At 36.3% G+C, this 19,188-nt stretch overlaps 2 protein-coding genes across 2 annotated transcripts in view; one reads left to right on the top strand and one right to left on the bottom strand.

Moving 5' to 3' along the window:
* Positions 1-3,643, bottom strand: part of PPT1 (palmitoyl-protein thioesterase 1) — a 129,984-nt gene extending 126,341 nt beyond the window's left edge. The window contains exons 1-2 of the mRNA XM_077150149.1: positions 3,501-3,643; positions 89-246 (exon numbers count right to left, since the gene is read on the bottom strand). The gene's annotated coding sequence lies outside the window, so the exon portion shown is untranslated. The remainder of the gene's footprint in view (positions 1-88; positions 247-3,500) is intronic.
* A 78-nt stretch (positions 3,644-3,721) lies between these two features.
* The window catches only part of RLF (RLF zinc finger), an 87,644-nt gene continuing 72,177 nt past the window's right edge, over positions 3,722-19,188 (top strand). The window contains exon 1 of the mRNA XM_077150137.1: positions 3,722-3,996. Within this exon, the coding sequence (XP_077006252.1) occupies positions 3,763-3,996 (234 nt within the window). The 5' untranslated portion in view covers positions 3,722-3,762. The remainder of the gene's footprint in view (positions 3,997-19,188) is intronic.

Raw genomic sequence — 19,188 nt, 5'->3', positions numbered from 1 at the left:
CAGCAGGCTACACAGCTTATCATTCTCTTTTGCCTGCCCTTTCTTCTTTTGTCTTCAGGAATATCACATACTTCTGGTTTTCCTCTACCTTATCTGTGGCTCCTTCTCAGTATTCTTTGCTGGATGGATCCTGTTCCTCTTATTGTAGTGATCCTGGCCCCTCTTCCTTTTTTCTATTCTGAAGTTGCAAACTGGCAACTCATTCAGCCAAACTGAAGTCATATGTGGACGTTATTTGGCCTGCAGCTTTAAAAATAGAGAATTACATTTTAAAATGTGGATTTCCCATTTCTTTTTAAAAATTAGAAGATCTGGCAAACCTAGATGTGCATTCTCATTTGATCAAAATTTGCTGGAGCTGAGTACTTGCTACCCAGGTCATTTCTTAATCAGTTTACTATTATTTCTGGTCATTTTATATCCAGCCAGTTTCACTCATTTAGGTTACTTGCCTAAGGCATGTAGGACTATGATTTTGTGACCCCTGATTTACACTTTCCCTAGGTGATGTCATCCAGTTCCATTTAAATACCATGTACATTTCTTCATTTGTTTAACAAATACTGAGTGCTCACAATATGCCAGGAACTACAGATATAGTAGTAAATAAAAGAAAAGTCATCCTACTTCCAAAAAGTTTACCTTCTAGTGAAGGGAAACACACAAAATATTGATAATGTAAAAAAATATGAAAAAAAAATAAAGGAAAGCAAATGGATAGAGATGACAGAGAAAGGGATTTTAGATTTTAGATAGAAGTAGGGGAGACTTCTCTGAGGTGATACTAGAACAGATACCCAAATGAAATAAACAAGGGAAGGGCTTCCCAAGCAGAGGGAACAACAGGTGCAAAAGCCAGGGATCTTGTTTTGTGTAGGAATGTCAAGGCCAGTGTGGCTGGAACCCAATGAGTAAGAACCCAATAAAAGATGGAGTGGTGGGAAATGAATTTAGAAAGGTATAAGGGACCAAAACAAGTAGAACTTTGTAGGGTCTGGTAAGGATTTTTGCATCTTATTCCAGCAGTGATGGATGGTTTGAACAGGAGAGTGACATGAACAGAATTATGTTTTAAAAGGATTAATGAGGCTATTGTGTATAGAATTGGTTGGAGGAGAGCAAGATCAGAAATAGTGAGTCCATTAGAGGTTACTATATAAGTTTAGATGAGAGGTGTCAGTGGAGGGGACTTGGGTAAGAGAAGTGGAGGAGGTGAGAAAGGGTCAGATTTGGGAATCTATTTTCAATATGGAGTTTGGATTGGATATGGAGTGTGAGCAAGAGAATGGAGTTGAGCATGACTCTGAAGCCTTTTGCTTGGACAACTGAATGAACAGAGGTGTCATTTACTGGGGGAAGAATGTTTTGTGTGAGACGCCTACTAGATATCCAAAAGGAGATGATTAGCAGGCAGAGTTTGGAATTCAGAGCAGTGGTCATAGCTTGGCAGGCTCACTCCTATTATTTGCAAGACCTGGGGGCAAGAGCACAAATGGAGGTCTATATACCATATGACTAAATATTTAAAAGTTATAAGCAAATTAACACACTTTTATATAAAATATGTATATCATATAAAATATGTTCTTTCTACCTTGATAAATATACCTCTGTAACAGTAAAATAAAACAGCATTGCAAAGCTGTGATATTTATATAACTGTAAGTTGGCAAACTATCAAAGATGACTAAATTATTATTGGGCATGTTTGAGTATTGTATTCTCAGGCCAGTGATATTTTGATAAGTAATAAAATACATATATAAATCAAACTATTATGTATTTATTCCATACCATCTCTTTCTTGTCTCACAAAATCACTAATTATATTGTTATAATAAACTGTTTCACATAATTTGTGCTTATTGACAGTAATGAGCTAAAAAAGTATTAAAATTCAAATGTAATCGCAAAGTACACACATTTGAACATATTTGCATAAAATTTTAAATAAATGTAAAATATTTTAAAATTTTCATGTGTATTAAAATATTGTTGATGTTAAAATTAAAAGGCAAAATATGAAAATATCAAAAATTTAAATCATTCAGTTGTACCAGGTGCATGAATACCCATTTTGTGCTGGGTACATTCCAACACAAACCTCAAGAGGAGAATATACAATTTACATTTTACTGGATAAATATGGCTACATATTAATGTGTTAGATCTGAGTAGGTTGCTGTAACATTTTTCTCTGTGCTTTCTATCTTTGCAATACAAATAATTAGGTTAAAAGTGGGGAACAAAAGGAAAGAAGGCCAGTATGCCTGTCACATAGGACAAGAGAGGGAAAATGAAAGGAATGAGACTGGAGAATGGGGCCAGATCCTGTATGATTTTGTAGCCCAAGGTAAACAGTAGGGATTTAAAGTGCAATGGGTAACCACTTGAAAACTTTTAAGTGTGGAGTGACATCGTCTGATTTATACTTTAAAAGAACACTCTTGCTGCTTTGTGTAGAACAGGTGGTAGGAGGCAAGAATGAAAGCAGGAAAACTATTGCAGTAATCCAGGTGATAAGAGAACAGGCTTGGGATACATTTTGGAAGTGGAACTAACAGGCTGATGCATTAGTTGTCGGGGAATGATGGAAAGGGGGTAATTTGGAATGGCTACATAGTTTTTTGTTTGAATGGATGAGAAAATTAAGATTCGGGAAAGAACAGATTGGGGAGGGATAAGGGAGAATCAAGAGTTCTGTTTGGGACAGATTAAGTTTGATTTTCTAATGAGGCATCCATATGGAGATGCCAGAAAGGTACTTCGTTTATGATTGTGGGACTTCAGAGAGGGCAAGGCTGGAAGTCTAGAACCAACTGTTGTAATGTCCCCTATTATTAGACAAAAAAAAAAAAAATCTCCCTTGACTCCACCACATCCTCCTCTAGTTTCCTTCTACTTTGCTCCTTCTAAAGAAAAACTCATCTAAAGATAGCTGGCCCAAACCTGCTTCCTGTCATTCTCTCTTGAACCCTTGGGGAGCTTTTTTAGACACTTCCATTGCTGATTATATGTATGGTGAAATCTTTGAGTCTTTGGCTTATCTTTGCGTATCTTTAAAATTTCTGTTATTACACAAATTTTAATGCAGTTAAATTTTACAGTATTTTTCTTGATGGCTTGTACGTTTTCGATCTTAAGAAATTCTTCCCAATTTTGTAATTTTAAAGATATTCTATATCTTCTGAAAAATAAAATAAAAATAATTCAGTAAAAAACTAAAGTCTAATCCATCTGGGATTTATTTCTGGATATGGTTTCAGACAGAAATCTAATTTCTTTTTTTTTTTTCAAGAGTTCACTCTTTCCGCATTGACTTGTAATCCCACCTTTTTCATAACCCAAGTTCCCAAGGAGCCAGTCTCCATTTCGGCGTCACAATCTTTGATTCTTATCTTCCTTCTATTTGGGAAGCGTTTTTCTAGGCTTGTCTTAAATTTACCTTCCTCTCACAGCTCAGATATCATCCCCTACAACCCTATCTAGGTTATACCCACAGGCACTTCCGAATCGGAGACCCCCGACTCCAAAAGGGCTGGAAGAATCGAGCTCAGCAGTAACCCCGCGTTAGTTGTCGCTAATCGTCTCTTGGGCGGCCTCCAGCCCAGGTGCGGAGACCCCTGGCTCCCAGTGACGAAATCCAGCCGTCGCCGCCGTTGCCGTCGCCAGGGAGTGCGTCACCACGCGCGGGCGCTCGGGGGCGGGGCCAAGGCCGAGTCACGTGGCTTGGTTGCCTACGCGCTGCTGGGCCGTGGGAAGATGGCGGACGGGAAGGGAGACGCCACCGGGGCTGGGGCCGGGGCTGAGGCTTCGGTGGCAGCCGGAGCCGGAGACGTAACCGAGACCGTGTCCATGGCTCGGGGTCATTGCCCCGCATCTCCGGCGCCTGGAGGCTTGGGACTGCGACCGTGTCTCTGGCAGCTGGAGACTGAGTTAAAGGAACAGGAGGTTTCGGAGGTCTCATCTTTGAACTACTGCCGGAGCTTCTGCCAGGTGAGAGGCTGACTGGCTGGCTGAGGACGGCGGGGAGGGAGACAGGGAAAGAGGCCCGGTTCCGTTGCAGCAGCCAGGGCCCGATTGAAAGGCGCCACCTCGAGACATCGCCGCGCCCCCGGGCCGGGAAGGCCCAGCTCAGAAACTCGACCATTGGCCCCCCTCCGCCACTGTCCGACTTTGGTCATTGTCGGGGCAGATTGCGCTGGGGCAGTCTGAGAGCCCGAAGGGCGCTGGCGATTCCCTGGAAGGGCCGTGCCCTGCCGCCGTTGCCTCTGTCCCGGCCGGGTGGTTGAAGCGCCACTGCCCCCTGAGGGATTGATAGCTCGTTCCTGCCAGGAGATCCTTTTTTTTTTGAGTGGGGTGCAGATCCTTGAACTAGAAAACCCGGGTTTTTCTGAATAATCCGAGCATTGGGGCCAGAGACGTATCTTCGGAGTCAGCGTCTTCTGGGTTCCTAAAAGGTATGACAGTTGGCTTTGAAAGGCGCCCTAGGGCTGATTAGGGATAGCGAAACCTGTTAGTTCGATTTTTGCTTGGTTGTTTGGTTTGTTTTTTGACGTTTAATCCGTTCTTACCTCTTTTGTATTACTTTGAGAATTGTACTGCCAGGGGTGAAGCTGGTGAACCGTGTAATGGCTATCCTAGGGTCTTGGGTAGAAGAGAATTGGAAGAGATATATGGAGTGTGGCCTCTTTTGGCAGTTGTAGGATCATTTCTGTTTTAGTGGGGCCTGACCTATGAGTACAGATTTATTGGTATGTTTAATTTGGGTCTCCATGGTCACTCTGAGATTTTCCTCAGTGTTTTCAAGTTATTTACAAATGCTAGTACTTGTGTATATCTCTACCTCTGCTATTTGTTCTGTCAAGTTTTCCAGTGGTCTGTCTTCAGAGAATGCATAGTAGTCCTAGTATGTTGGTATTTGGACTGTTAATGAGAGTGTGCTGAATAAATTCTAGTGTTCCAAAGTGTTAACTTGGGGAAGGGACAATTTGCTCTGGTTGTCCGGAGCACTGAATCAGAAGTTGATTTCATGTTCCCCTTTAGTTTGATTACTCCATCCCCCTCAACCCCCACCACAGAAGCGCCTCATCTCTTTGAATGGAGTTTTGTCCTTGCTAAATCTTTTCTTACTTTGTATAGCTCTGTTTTTTTTTTTTTTTTTTTTATGTATACAGTCTCCATTGCTGTGCTCTGTTAAATGTTAAGGTGTAATTATTCTCTACTTCTTTACTAGTAATGATCATTCTTATTTGGTATACTCACTTGTTCTACAAACTTTGCTGACGCTGTTGGATGGTGCCAAGTGCAGGGGAAACATGAATGAGACACAGCTTTTATCCTTGATGAGCTTACAATTGGGGTTGGGGTGGGATGATAGAAATGACAGTATTTCCAATGCAGTTTTAATAATGATGGGAAAAGAGATATTGGAGAGAGCCCTCATGGGACAGCCTAGTGGGAAAGACAGTTAACTGGTAAAAAAATAAAAAGGTTAGTTGCAGTATGTACTTACAAAAAAGTAACTGGAAGAGGCCACTGTAGATAGGGTGGCCAGGGAAAGCTGTAGCTAAAGAGATGAAAATGAGTCATATGAAGGTCTGGGGAGAAGAGCATTCATTCCAAAAGGTAGAGATGAGAAGGGACACAGAATGCAATGGGAGAAGGGGGAAGCTAATTGTACAAGGAATAATGTTGGGGATGGGAGGAAAAGAACTGGGTGTTTTTGGGTAAGGTTTCTAAACTTGAGATGTCTTCCTGGAACGATAACTAGGATGAATGTAGCCAATCAGATTCATGCTTGTCAAAGGATACCATATAAATTTATTCTGCTTTATACCTAGTACTTGCAGCTGTGATTTTATTTTAACTGAATATTATGACATCTTGAGTCTTGGTGACACCAGGAATATGAATATTTGTTTTTTTAATGAAGTTTTTATTGTTGTTGTTGCTGTTGTTAATGTTGCCTGAAAGTTTTCCAGTAACACTTTTTGGGCTAATAAATGGAAAAGAAAAGGTGTTCCTGTGACAGTATATCGGTAGTAAAAAAGCACATTGGATTGGGTGTTAGTTGGGTCTTAGTTGCTACTACCACTTACTAATAACCTTGGGCAAGTTAATCACTTCCTCAGTTATAAAACGAGGGGGTAGGGTTGGTCCTCTAATTTGTAACTGTAAAACCATATCTTGTTTTCTGACCTTTATATTCTTATAATGCTTCATGCAAGCAGTGGATTAGAAAGTTTATGTTCACAATATTGTCACTTGTTTTCCCAGTATCCCAGATAAAATTAACTGCTAATCACAATCTTAATGTGTCCATGCTTAAAAGATACAGAAGAAAATTTTAAAATTTTATGAAATAGGAAAAATGTCACCATCATTAATTTGATTGAATAGCTCTTGGATTCTGAAAGACAACAAGATTTATTCATCCACAACCAGAGATTCTGACATTGCTCTAAGTGTGGCAATATGAACCTAATTAAAACAGAATTCCTGTCTTTTAGGAAGCGCATAATCTGTAAAGCTAAGTAGTGAGCGTTACATTATGAAGGGCTGACCTATGCTCTCTGGGATGCTTAACTGCCATAAAAGATATTTGCATCAATTGTTTAGTTTAGTAATGACCTAGAGACTTCCAAGTAGATCCCTTCTGCAACAGGCTAGGACCATATTCTCTCCATTTCTTGCTGCACTTAAAAGAAATGACTCTATCTTTGGAATTGCACCAAATCAAGAAATAAACGAGCATATGAAAGAATAGCAACACTTTTCTCATTCTGGGCATATTTTCAAAAGTTTGTGAAGATGATAAAAATGAAACTCTAGAAGTAATAGTTACTAAGAAAATGATACTTAGATTAAGTTGTATTCAGTGAAAATTTGTATTCAGTGACTATGGGATGTGGTTTTTTTTCCTTCCCCTCAGTTCCTTTTCTGAAAACATTGTCTGCCAGACAGTGTGGATAAGATTAACTCTAGAAAACAGTCTTTCTTTGTTTTGCTGAAAAGTTGATGACATCGTCTCAAGTTTTTGCTATATCTTGGGAACTAAAGTTTTACAACTGTTAGCTCTATCTGTAGCACAACTTTTGAAGACTTTTAAAGTAAACTTCCATTAATAAACTTGAAATTATTGGATGAATAATTATATTTTGGGACACTACCAAGCCAGGTAATTTTATGAGTAATCTATGTTCATAGGAAACAATTTTAGTTCTTGACTAACAATGACATTATGGAGTTTTGAAGATTAAAATAAATAAGTACTGTATATTTTTCAAATTTTCCTAGAGAGTGATTGACAAGGGCTCTGAATCAGACTGTACTAGCACTGCCATTTAAACTAGTTTTGTGACCTTGGACGTGTTACTTTCATTAAACCTTAATTTCCTCATTTGCAAATGGAATAATAATAACACTTATTCTCTATGTAAGCACATTGTTCTGAGGGCTAAGTAAGACAATCTCTTAAAAACAAAACACCCCATTTGCCTCTGGAATGTCTATTTGAATTATCTGTACTTCTAAGCATTGTATAAAAAGTCCTGCAACCTTGGTCCCAGATTGCTTTCACCTCTCATCTACCCAGTCCCATCACCTCAGCCCTACCTTTACTCTTATTTAAGAAGTCTTGGAGCCCATGGACCAAGGTGTGATCCCTGTCATTCATATATTGTGTTTAAATTTTTGCATCTTAGTGTTCAAATGCATTATTTTGGGAAAGACAGTCTTAATTTTATTTGACTCTTAGAGGTCCAAGACACATTAGGCTTTCTGTAAATGTTTAAGTATTGACTGATCTTCAAAAGACCTTTAACAAGATCTCAGATGTTATCAAACATTCTTAAGTCTTTCACATTTGTTTTCCTGTTCTACCCTTTTCTCTCATATTCTGCATTCAGAAACCCTTCTTTAGGGCCTACTGCAAATTTCACCTCCTTTGTAAAGCTTTCCCTGATTTCACCAGATAAGTTTTCTTTTATTTGTTTGTGTTCTGTTGACACTGTACATACCTATAGTCTTTTTTTTTTTCTTTCCTTTTTCTTTGTACATACCTATAGTCTTAACTCTTACTTTTCTTATTGTCACTGTCTTAGTTCAGGCCTTCCTAATGTCTTTTCTATTGCAGCAACTTTTTCACTAATCTTCCTTGTCTTTTGACTGTCCTCACCTACAATCCATCTTTGAGTTCTTTCTAAAATATAAATAAATCTTGTTAGTCTCTTCATTCCCTAAAATCATTCAGTAGTTTTTTACCCCAAAGACCAGATAAAGTTCATACTCATTAGCCTGGCATGCAGAGCCTTTTAGAATCTTGATGGCCCCCAACTCCTGTCTTTACATCCTCATTTTTCTTGTCCACTTTGACTGTGGTGTTCATCTTCTCCCATTCTGCCTGATGAGCCCCAAGTTCCTCCCTTCCTCATCTGCCTGTTCATCCTTCAAGACAGTGGCTCAAATGTTATAGTCTTTCAGAAGCTTTCTCGGATTTCAAAAGGTAGAATTAGCTGATTCTTTCACCAATGTATTCCATTAACATCCTATACATAAACATGGTTCCTAATTATTTGTTTGTATGTTTGTCTCTTGCATTGACTAGTAAACCCAGCACAAGTAGGGATAGTGTTTATTCTTTTTTGTATACTTTGTACCTAGTGATTAATAAAAGTCTGGCACATAAAACTAATTAGCTGAATGAATAAAATTCTAGGGATTTCTTGATATACTCAGGAGATGAGTACTTCAAAAGGAACACCTAAGGTAAAGAGGTAAAGTGTAACAATTTTTTACTGTTATAACCTAAGGAATGAATGTAAAGGAACAAGATAGGAGATTTTGGTCATTTCCTGGAGACATTACTATCTATATCAATTTAGCCAACATTAATCATTAATACACACATTTACATATATGGTATATGAAGGGTAGTGTTTGTGGAAGAAGAGAATGGGGAGGTGTTACAATATTGAGGAAGAGGAGCAACATAGTAGGACAGCAGTTAGGAGATGTTGAGATGGGGAAGATCTAACTGAAGTTGATGGCCATAAAAATTCATTTATTTTAAAGAATTTTTAATATAGTAGCTTTTCTTCTTGTGCTATCTTCCCTTATGAGATATCTAAATAGAAACTAAATGACAGGTACTTATCATAGCAAAAGTTAGCTCTATGGAACACATGACTGAAACAGTATAAATGACCTGTAAAGTTCAATGGAAACATTAGATGCTGTCATTTGCTATGGTACCACTCTGTTTCTTACTGTATATACTTCAGCTCCTAATGAGTTCTGTCTTTCCCTATGAATCATGCTCTTCTGAAGTGTTATTAAAAAAATCTGAATGGAAAGCCCTACCTATTTCAAGACTACAAAGGCATTGATAAACTGAAATGTGCTTTGAATTGTTGATTTATTCCCATCTAGACTCATATCACCTCTGCCAGAGACCTTCCCTGGCAGTTTTTAGTAGCACTTCACCAACCTTTTCTACCCCTTAATACTGCTTTATGTATTTTTATCTTTCAACAAGTTTTTGTTGACATCCTCTAGGTCCAGGCACTGTCCTAGTATAGGTACCACTCTGAATCAGACCAACAAAGTGTCCATAGTACATGAGCTTACATTCTAACCAGAGGAGACAATATGTGTAGAAACCAGCGAGAATGCACTACCACGAAGTGGTAAGTTCTGTGGATGGGGCTAGCCACCTGCCGGACTGGGCAGGGACCCTTGTTGGTCCTCCCACAACACTTCTGTCACAGCACTTAGCACTTTATATGTGAAAACCTTTTCCACTAAAGGGTCAGCTCTCATGGATAGGGCCATGCTGTTTTGATCTTTTTATACATAATACTGCTTTTTTTTTTCTTCAAATCGCTTACTACTTCCTGACAGCTATGTAGTTGTCTATCTGTCTATTTGACTCCCCAGTTGGAATGTAAGCACCATGAGGGTGTTGACTGTTTTGTTCTCCCAGTGTCTAGAATAGTACCTGGCACTTGATAGATAGTAAATATTTGTTGAACTTAATATCCTTCCTTAAATCCCCCACTAGGCCTCTTGATGATAGCAACCAGGACTTACCTGTCTTTATCAAGAAACAAGGAAATTTTTTACAGCCAGTTTTTGCTGCTTCCTAGTAGGGACCAGGCCTTATTGTTCTTTGTATCTTGATCACCTAAGAATAGAACTTGATTTTTGTTTACTTGTTCTCTTGGAACTTTCCCTGGCTGCTTATATTCCATAGATATTTAAAGTAATGACTTTTTCCGCAAAGTTTATTTAGCCAAATTGAAGCATTTCTTTTGAATATAATTTGCATGATACTGGAAAACCCAAACATAGATAAAGTAATTGAGCAAGATGGCATAAAAAATAGATTCCTAAAACTTGTTGCTGGCATAGAATGAACATATGAAACATTTTATGAGACGTTAGAGGGGTTATTTGACTTGAGCATCTTTTATGTGCCAAGTATGTTATTTTCTTTCTACAGGTAGAAAAATGAAACCTAGGAAAATGAAGTAACTTTCTTAAGTCACACAGCAAATTTCTTTGGACTCCAGAGTCCATGCTCTTTTTTCTTATATCAGCATCTCCTAAAGCGTGTTTTGTTGGCACACTTGTGTTTCACAAAATACTTGTATTACTAAGTGCTTCTTAAAATAAGGGTTCTTTGTTTATATAAATAAGATTAATGTTGAGATAAATGTCTTTTAATATGCCCTTTGTATGTTAAGGTGCATTGTGAAGTCTGTATCTTAGACTTTTATTAGGTGTGTATTGTTTGCCACACCTACCAGATTATAAAAACATTCAACGTTTTGCCATGTTCTAATCAGCCCACAAATCACATGCTTTTCTTTTCACTATAGTAAATCAAAGCACAGTGGTGAAGAATTGATTGTTTTGTTTCTGCACATCACTGATTTTTTTTTAGAGAAGTGATAGGTTTACAGAACAATCATGCAGAAAACAGAGTTCCCCTGTATTCCCCCCCACACACTCAGTTTTATACTGCTGAGTTTTGATTCCCTAGTTTCAGCTTAAAACATGACTGAGCTTTTTTGAAAAATATCCCTTCCAAAGCTTTTTTTTGCCTGCAATTTTGACTTTTGAAAAATTAGTTTTTTAAATTGTGATAACATAAAATTTCCATTTTATCCATTTTTAAATGTACAGTTCACTGGTGTTAAATTTAAATTATACTTATTGTCCCATTTGAAAAAAATTCAATGTTAAAACTTTTTTAAAGCTGAGAATTAATTATATTTCAGGCATATTTTGATTTCAAGGTTTATTCATCTAGGTTTACCTCTATTTCTAAAATATAGCTAGTTTGGGAACTACTGATGTATTTGTCTATTTTCCCCCACTTTTGTGCTAGCTCTGACTTCTCTAGTGTCTTGCGTTTTGGAGTAACTTTCTTGTTTCTTTAGCTGTAGAGCTTATGGTGGTTGTATTTGATTTCATAGTAATTTTACCATCAAGGAAATAACCCAAGTATGTCACAATAATGCCTTATTAATATATGAATATGGACACATAAGAATTTATTATCTGATGTGATAGAATGAATGGTCTAGCTTGGGAATTAAATTTTTATGAGTTATTATTGTATAAAATAGGCATATTTTGAATTGTGACTTCATTTTATTTTTCTTTTTTCAGATGTGTGAAATACATTTATGTATGTTTAAAATATATAAGTTATCTTAGAATAATAAAACTATAGTTTTTGTCTTTTATGACAACAGACTAATATATGCTCATTCTAAAAACTTGAACAAAGATGTTATAAATGCGTGAAAGAGAAAGTAAAAGCGCCATGTAATAGCAATGGTAATAGCTTGGTATGTTTATTAAATTTTTTGAAAAGCACATATATAGTATGTGTGTATATATATATATTAAATTTTTTTATTGTCCAAGCAATTCATGAAAACAATCTAACTGTAAAAAATTAGAACAATATAAAAGAAGAGTGAGTAAAAAAAGGTGCAAGGTCTTGTCACACACACACTTATATTCCAATACTCCTACTCTTTCCTGAGTGTGCCATTGTTAACAACTTGGAAATGTATCTTTACAGACTTTTCCTGTATGATATGTCCATGTATATTAACTATTTTCAGAAAAATGGTGCCAAACTTATGTACTAAAACCTGCTTATTTCATTTACTATTGTGGACCTTTTTTCATGTTGAATACATTTAGGTTTACTGCATTTTTTTAAACTTTTTTTTATTGTGAAATATAGGATATATACAAAAAATGATGAATTTCAAAGTACGTTATAAAAAGTAGTTATAGAACATATTTCAAAAGAGTTTGTTATGGGTTACAATTCCATAATTTTAAGTTTTTCCTTCTAGCTGCTCCGACATACTGGAGACCAAAAGAAATATCAATATAATGATACAGTAATCAAACTCATTTGATAAATTCTATCTTCTCTATTATAACTCCTCCTTCTCTTTTGATCTTTCTCCCAGTCTCCAGAGGTATTTGCGTCTGCCCATTCTAACTTTTTCATGTTGCAGAGGTCTGTTGATAATATGGGATAGGGGGATTGAATCAGTTGATGTTGTGGAGAAGCTGGCCCTTCTGGATTTCAGCATTTATCTGGCCTAGGAACCCATCTGGAGGTTATAGGTTTCTGGAAAGTCATCATCACAGTGCATGAAACTTTTGTAGAATCTCAGATTGAGTCCTAGGTGTTCTTTAGGGTGGACAGGAATGGTTTTGGCTGGGGTTTGGCAAACCATGGTAAACAGCGATATCTAGCTCAAGCAAGCATGAAAGTATCCTTCTGAATAGCCTCTCGATTCTATTTGAACTGTCTCAGCCACCGATACCTTATTTTGTTACATTTCTTTTCCTCCATTTGGTCAGGCAGGCATTGTTGATCCCTTGGTGCCAGCGTCAGTCTCATCCCTGGGATTCATATCCTGTGTTGTCAGGAAGGCTTTTACCTCTGGTGTCATGTCCCACTTAAAGGTGAGGGTAATGATTTTACTTGCAGAGTTGAACTTGGAGAAAGAGAGCCACATCTGAGCAACAAAAGAGGTCCTTTGAAAGTAACTCTTAGACATAACTATAGGCAAATAAAGCTTCTCTACTACATAAATAGACATCACAAGAGCAAGCCTCAAGATTGAGGGTTGACCTGTCAATTTGGGAGTCACTAATGTTTGAGACAGTATTAGGGGTTTCCCTGGTGGTAAAGCTTAATGGTTTCATAGTTTTTCTCCCGTCCCTCAAGAGATTTGCCAATACTTTTTTTCCTTTTTGATATGCTGTATAGCGGGGGTCACATTTTCCTTGTGAGTATCCCATATTGTAGCACCATTTGTTGAATTTTTGTTGTTGTTGGTTTCTTTATTTAGGAAGTACATGGGCCAGGAGTCGAACCTGGGTCTCCCACATGACAAGTGAGAATTCTACCACTGAACTACCCTCACACCCCCTGCCAATACTTTTTTTTTTTTTAATTTTTTTATTAATCAAAAAAAAGAAAAAAATTAACACAACATTTAGAAATCATTCCATTCTACAAATGCACTCAGTAATTCTTAGTATCATCACATAGATGTATGATCATCATTTCTTAGTACATTTGCATCGATTTAGGAAAAGAACTAGCAAAACAGCAGAAAAAAATATAGAATGTTAATATAGAGAAGAGAATTAAAATAATAATACTAATAATATATATATATATAAAGGAAAAAGAAAAAAAACAAAAACAAAAGATACAAACACACAAACAACCAAACAAAAAACCATATTTCAGGTGCAGCTTCATTCAGTGTTCCAACATAGTTACATTACACTTAGGTATTATTGTGCTGTCCATTTTTGAGTTTTTGTATCTAGTCCTGTTGCACAGTCTGTATCCCTTCAGCTCAATACTTTTTAATTATCTGCTCAACGTGCTTTGGGATGTATCTGGGCATTACATTAAGCTATTCAGAATTACAGGCCCTCATAACACATGGGACCCAGAATGGGTAACAGACTGCATTGATTTTACATTTGGTAGATAGCACTCCCTTAAACACTCTTAATAAAAAAAGTTTTTTAAAACTATAAAAGCACTGCTCAAAGGAAAAATATGATACCTAAAAAGGTTTAAGGGAAAAGTAAAAGAAAAAAAGTCCTCCCCCTCCTTCTGTTCTCAGTCCCTCTAGTCACTTCCCAGAGGAGACCACTGTTAACAGTCTCTTGTGTATCCTTAAAAACTGAAATGCACACACTTGGTAGTTTGTTTTTAACTTAATATTGAAGACAGTTTTCTTTATCAGTGCATGTTGAGCATGCACCATAATTAATTTAACTATTGAATTCATTTTTTTATTAAGTCACAGATAGTGTTACAGTGAACATCCTTAAAAATTAAGCCTTGATTGTTCATATCTATAGCATAAATTCCTGCATCTATGAGAATGTTTATTTTTATTGTTGTGGGTACTGGCTTACAAAAAGTTGTATATGTACTCCTACCCATAGTGTTTGGGTGTCCCTGTTATCCTGTATCCTTGCCAACACTGGTGTTTATTAAACTTTTTAATATTTTCCAATCTAACAGGTAGAAAATAGCTAATACATTGTTGTTTTAATTTATATTTTTAATAGCACTTGAGTATTTTTCATTTGTATTAGACATAAAATTGGATTTCCTGTGAACTTTTTAGATTTTTTTTTTACATATCTGTATGTTTAAATTAATTTGATTTTGTTTAATCATTGAGTATGACCATGAATTTTGAGAAACCATGCTGCCTTCAGGTTCTGAAAGCAAAAAGTAAAACATGTCTTAGAAAGTTATAAAATAATTGGAGCTGTAGCCTCATCTGAAGCCATTGGAATGTGATAACAATTTAGAGATTGATGGTGGCTGTGAGAGATTTATTGTAAGTCTGCTAATTTCCAACAAATACTTACTGGTCTTTTATTAAATATCAGTGCTACTAATTTGGAAATATTTAGTCATAATTGAATAACTGGAAAGACCCTAGTGCTTTCCATTAAGTAACTTTTTCTCCTGTTGTATGCCTTTATATATTTTCAAATAAAGTGCTACTGGGTAGATATATGACCTTGGGCCACATAATTTTGTCATTTAGGGCTTCAAATTTATGCTTAAACGAGAGGATCTTTAACGTTTGTTTCTTTCCAAAATTGTATAATTCTATTGAAAAATACCTGCTGTAAGACTGTTTTCTAAGTCACCACCAAACGTTTGTCTTGTATATCCTTGTTCTAGTTTGCAAGCTGCTGGAATGCAGTACACCAGAAACAGAATGGCGTTTAAATGGGGGGATTTATTAAGTTGCAAGTTTACAGTTCTAAGGCTGTGAAGATGTCTCAATTAAATCAAGTCTATAAAAATGTCCAAATTAAGGCACTAACAAGAGGTTACCTTCACTCAAGAAAGGCTGATGAAGTTCAGGGTTTCTCTTTCAACTGGAATGGCACATGGTGAACATGATGACATCTGCTAGCTTTCTCTCCAGGCTTCTTGTTTTATGAAGTTCCCCCAGGGGTGCTTTCCTTCTTCATCTTCAAAGGTCTCTAGCTGCTTGAGCTCTGTGGTTCTCGTGGCTTTGTGGCTCTCTAGCTTTTTTCCAAAATGTTTCCTCTTTTAAAGGATTCCAGTAGATGAATCAAGACCCACCTGAAATGGGTGGAGTCACAGCTTCCTCTAATCAAAAGTTAATACCCACAAGTGAGCAAGCCACACCTGTGTGGGAATAACCTAATCAAGTCTCCAACCTACAGCACTGAATAGGGATTAAAAAAAAGGGCTGCATCCACAAGATGGATCGGGATTAAAACATGGCTTTTCTAGGGCATGTAATCCTTTCAAGCCGGCACAAGCCTTGTTGAAATAAATGAATGTTTATAAGTTTTATTTATGCTATACTGTCCTATCATGTAAATAACAAAGAAACAAAATAGAAAGGGAATGAGATTTTTTTCATTTCTTAAACTTTTTTATTGTATAGTATAACATATATACAGAGCAAATAAATAAAAGAGCAATAGTTTTCAAAGCACTCTTCAACAAGTAGTTACAGGACAGATTCCAGAGTTTGTCATGGGCTACCATACAATCCTCTCAGATTTTTCCTTCTAGCTGCTGCAGTATATAGGAGGCTGGAAGGCTTAAATATTTTTTTATCATCACAGTCAGGAACGAGATTTTTAAAAACCCATTTAAATGAAAATAGTAATGTTATATTTCTGCCCCTTAATGGGTTATGATTTACCCCTCTAGAGTAAATGCTCTTCCATTGGAGGCTACTCTACCAGTTTGAACTAAAATTGTTTGTTGACATTAGTTTTTATGCTCGCTGCTTTTCCCTTTGTAATAAAATCTTGATTTCAGTTTTTAAAGGACTTGAAATGAAAATGCTAAACTTAAAGCAAATTATCCCATAATGTTCTAGCAATAAATGTGGATAGAACACGTTTGGTTCAATCTCCTGTTTTATTGTCTTATGAAATATAGAACATATACAGTAGAAAGTAGATTTGAAGTTGGGTGGTTTTGCTTTGAATACTCTTCTAGTACTTTCTGATCTTAAAACCTGCTCTGGATGTATATTGTTACCTATTAAATTGTGGTAAAAGAAAGCTATGGCATAGATGGTTGTGGGTATCAAATGGGACAATATAATACTCCCTTTAGTATAGTTTTTGGCATAAGGTAGATACCTGGTATCCAATTGCTTTATTTCTTTTCTGTCCTGAATATTGTTTCAAAGAAGTGTTTCATACAGAGCAGTTTTCCTCCAGTTTTCTGTCCGTCTATAGCCCATTGAAAGAAAAGAAGTTTCCTAGATGTTTACAGAGCATTTGCTACCATAGTTTAGATTCATAGAGTTTGGGGTGCACTTTGAGAGTGGAAATGCGATTTATAGCAATTCTGTTACATTGAAGCAGTGCGGACGTATGCCCTTTGGGGTTGCAACCAGTGGGTCATTCTATATGAAATATTTTTTTAAATTCATTTGGCTTTTGACTTTATTAACTCAGTTTATTCTTTGATATTTAAATTATGTATTTGCTGTTATTGAAATGTGTATATATATCAAAAGTGATTTGATTTTGAGTCTGTGGGAAAAATGTGGCCGTATTTTATAAAATCATAAAATGTTATATTTAGGGGAAGAACTTTGGAGTTCATCTAGCCCATTCCCTTACCATCTTAAACCTTTAAAAGGGGAAAACTCAGCTAAGATATCAGCTGAGGTTAAGAATAGACTGTAATAATAATCAATAATGTTCTGAACTTTGGTATAGCTATTTACCACCAAACAAAAGAATTCAGGTCTAGCACAGTACTGTAATCTGATGTGACTACCCTTCTTAAAAGTATGATTAAATTTCCATACATGGGGCAGGCCACGGTGCCTCAGCAGGCAAGAATGCTCGCCTGCCATGCCAGAGGACCCAGGTTCGATTCCCGGTGCCTGCCCATGTTAAAAAAAAAATTAATTAAAAAAAAATTTCCACACATGTAGTTTGTGAGGCTATTCTCCTCCTTTAAGGAGTTTGAATAAACAGTGAGAATTTGGAATTAATTCTACTTAGTTGATTTTGTTGTAGTGTATGTGCATATTTCACTGTTATCAAAAATATGTATCTGGTAAAGTGTCAATCAAACTTTGAAAATAAGTTAGCAAATCCCTTAATAAAAATCCAGAGCATCGAAAGTAAATAATTACAGGGTCCCTACTATTAGTCATTGTCCTGAATTCATTCTAAAGTGATGAAAAAAATAGGCATGGTTCCTGTCTTCTGTCAGTTTATTGTCTAATGGAGAACAAACATTAAACAGTTTTTCAAATTACATTTGCTTATGGTGCAATAGAACAGTAGTCAGTGTTTAAGAATCATGTGCATATATCTACCACACAACTAATTTGTGATTAGGTAATGTGAGCATAAGTAAAACAATTCCCAGTAGGCACTGAGAATAACAATTGCACTGATATCAAATAATAATTTAGAAATCAAATACAAATGGTTTTTGAATAAGTAACATTATTGTTCCTTTCCAGTTAGTATAGATTATTCAAAGATGATTATCCAGCCCACTTTTCTATAATCAGCCTCATTTAGTTTGGTTGCCAACTAAAAATTCGAAGCAAGTGTGTGATTAAGAACAAAAAAACCCTACTAATTTAAGAGAGCAGGAGTGGGGAGTATCCATCTTGTACTGAATGAGGCTTTTACAAGATATTTTAGATTTGGAAAAGCCAAAAATTATATTCATTTTGAACATCCCAGAGCCGTAAACATTTGATTCCTGAATATTATTACAAAGAACATGAAATAAAATTTTACTTTATCAGCTATTGTCTCAATACTTATTTTTGCCTTTGTTGGAGCCTCTCTTTCCTGGCCTTTATGTCTTTTTCTTATTTTACACCCTTGTTTTTTGGAAGGGTGGGTTGGGGTTGGTGAGAGAAGGCAGGGAATACCCTCTAGTAGCTTCCTGAGTAGGTCTCTGTTCTCTATTGTGTTAGTTTGGCTGGATATAGCAATCTAGGTTGAAAATCATTTTTGCTTAGTACTTTGAAGAGTAAGTTAAAAAAAATCAAATATTTCTCATATGCTATATAGTGAAGAGCATAAAATAATAAGTACCCTTGTGCCACTATTCAACCTAAGGAATAAAGCAATTTAAGCTACTTTTATGTTTCCTCACAAAAATCTACTTCCCACGACATCCTGATTTGGTTATTTATTCATTTCTTTCTATGTCTCTTTACTTTGTTCATTTTTGAACAATGTGTAGTTTTATATGTCTTTCAGCTTTACTAAAATGTTATACAGTATATATTCTTCCGAAACTTTTTTTTAATTCAACATAATGTTTCTATGGTTTATGTATCTTGGTATGTGTATGTGTAGCTTTGGTGCATTCATTTCTCACCGGTGTGTGATATTTTGTGTGTAATTGTATTGCAGGTTATTTGTCCATTCTTTTGTTGATGGATTTAGAGAAATTTACATTAACTTCTGGGCCAAGTAGCCTTCCACTGTATTTTGGTATGGTTTTGCAAGAATTTTTCTAGGGTATATACTTAGAGTGGAATGCAATGTCCATAGATAAGTCTGTCTTTGACTCTAATAGCTTCTTGCCAATTTGTTCTCCACAGTGTT

The sequence above is a fragment of the Tamandua tetradactyla genome, chromosome 2 (genome assembly GCF_023851605.1).
Source record: "Tamandua tetradactyla isolate mTamTet1 chromosome 2, mTamTet1.pri, whole genome shotgun sequence".
NCBI classification, from domain to species: Eukaryota; Metazoa; Chordata; class Mammalia; order Pilosa; family Myrmecophagidae; genus Tamandua; species Tamandua tetradactyla.
Note: the sequence above shows the minus strand (reverse complement) of the source record. Positions and strands in the feature narration are given on the sequence as shown.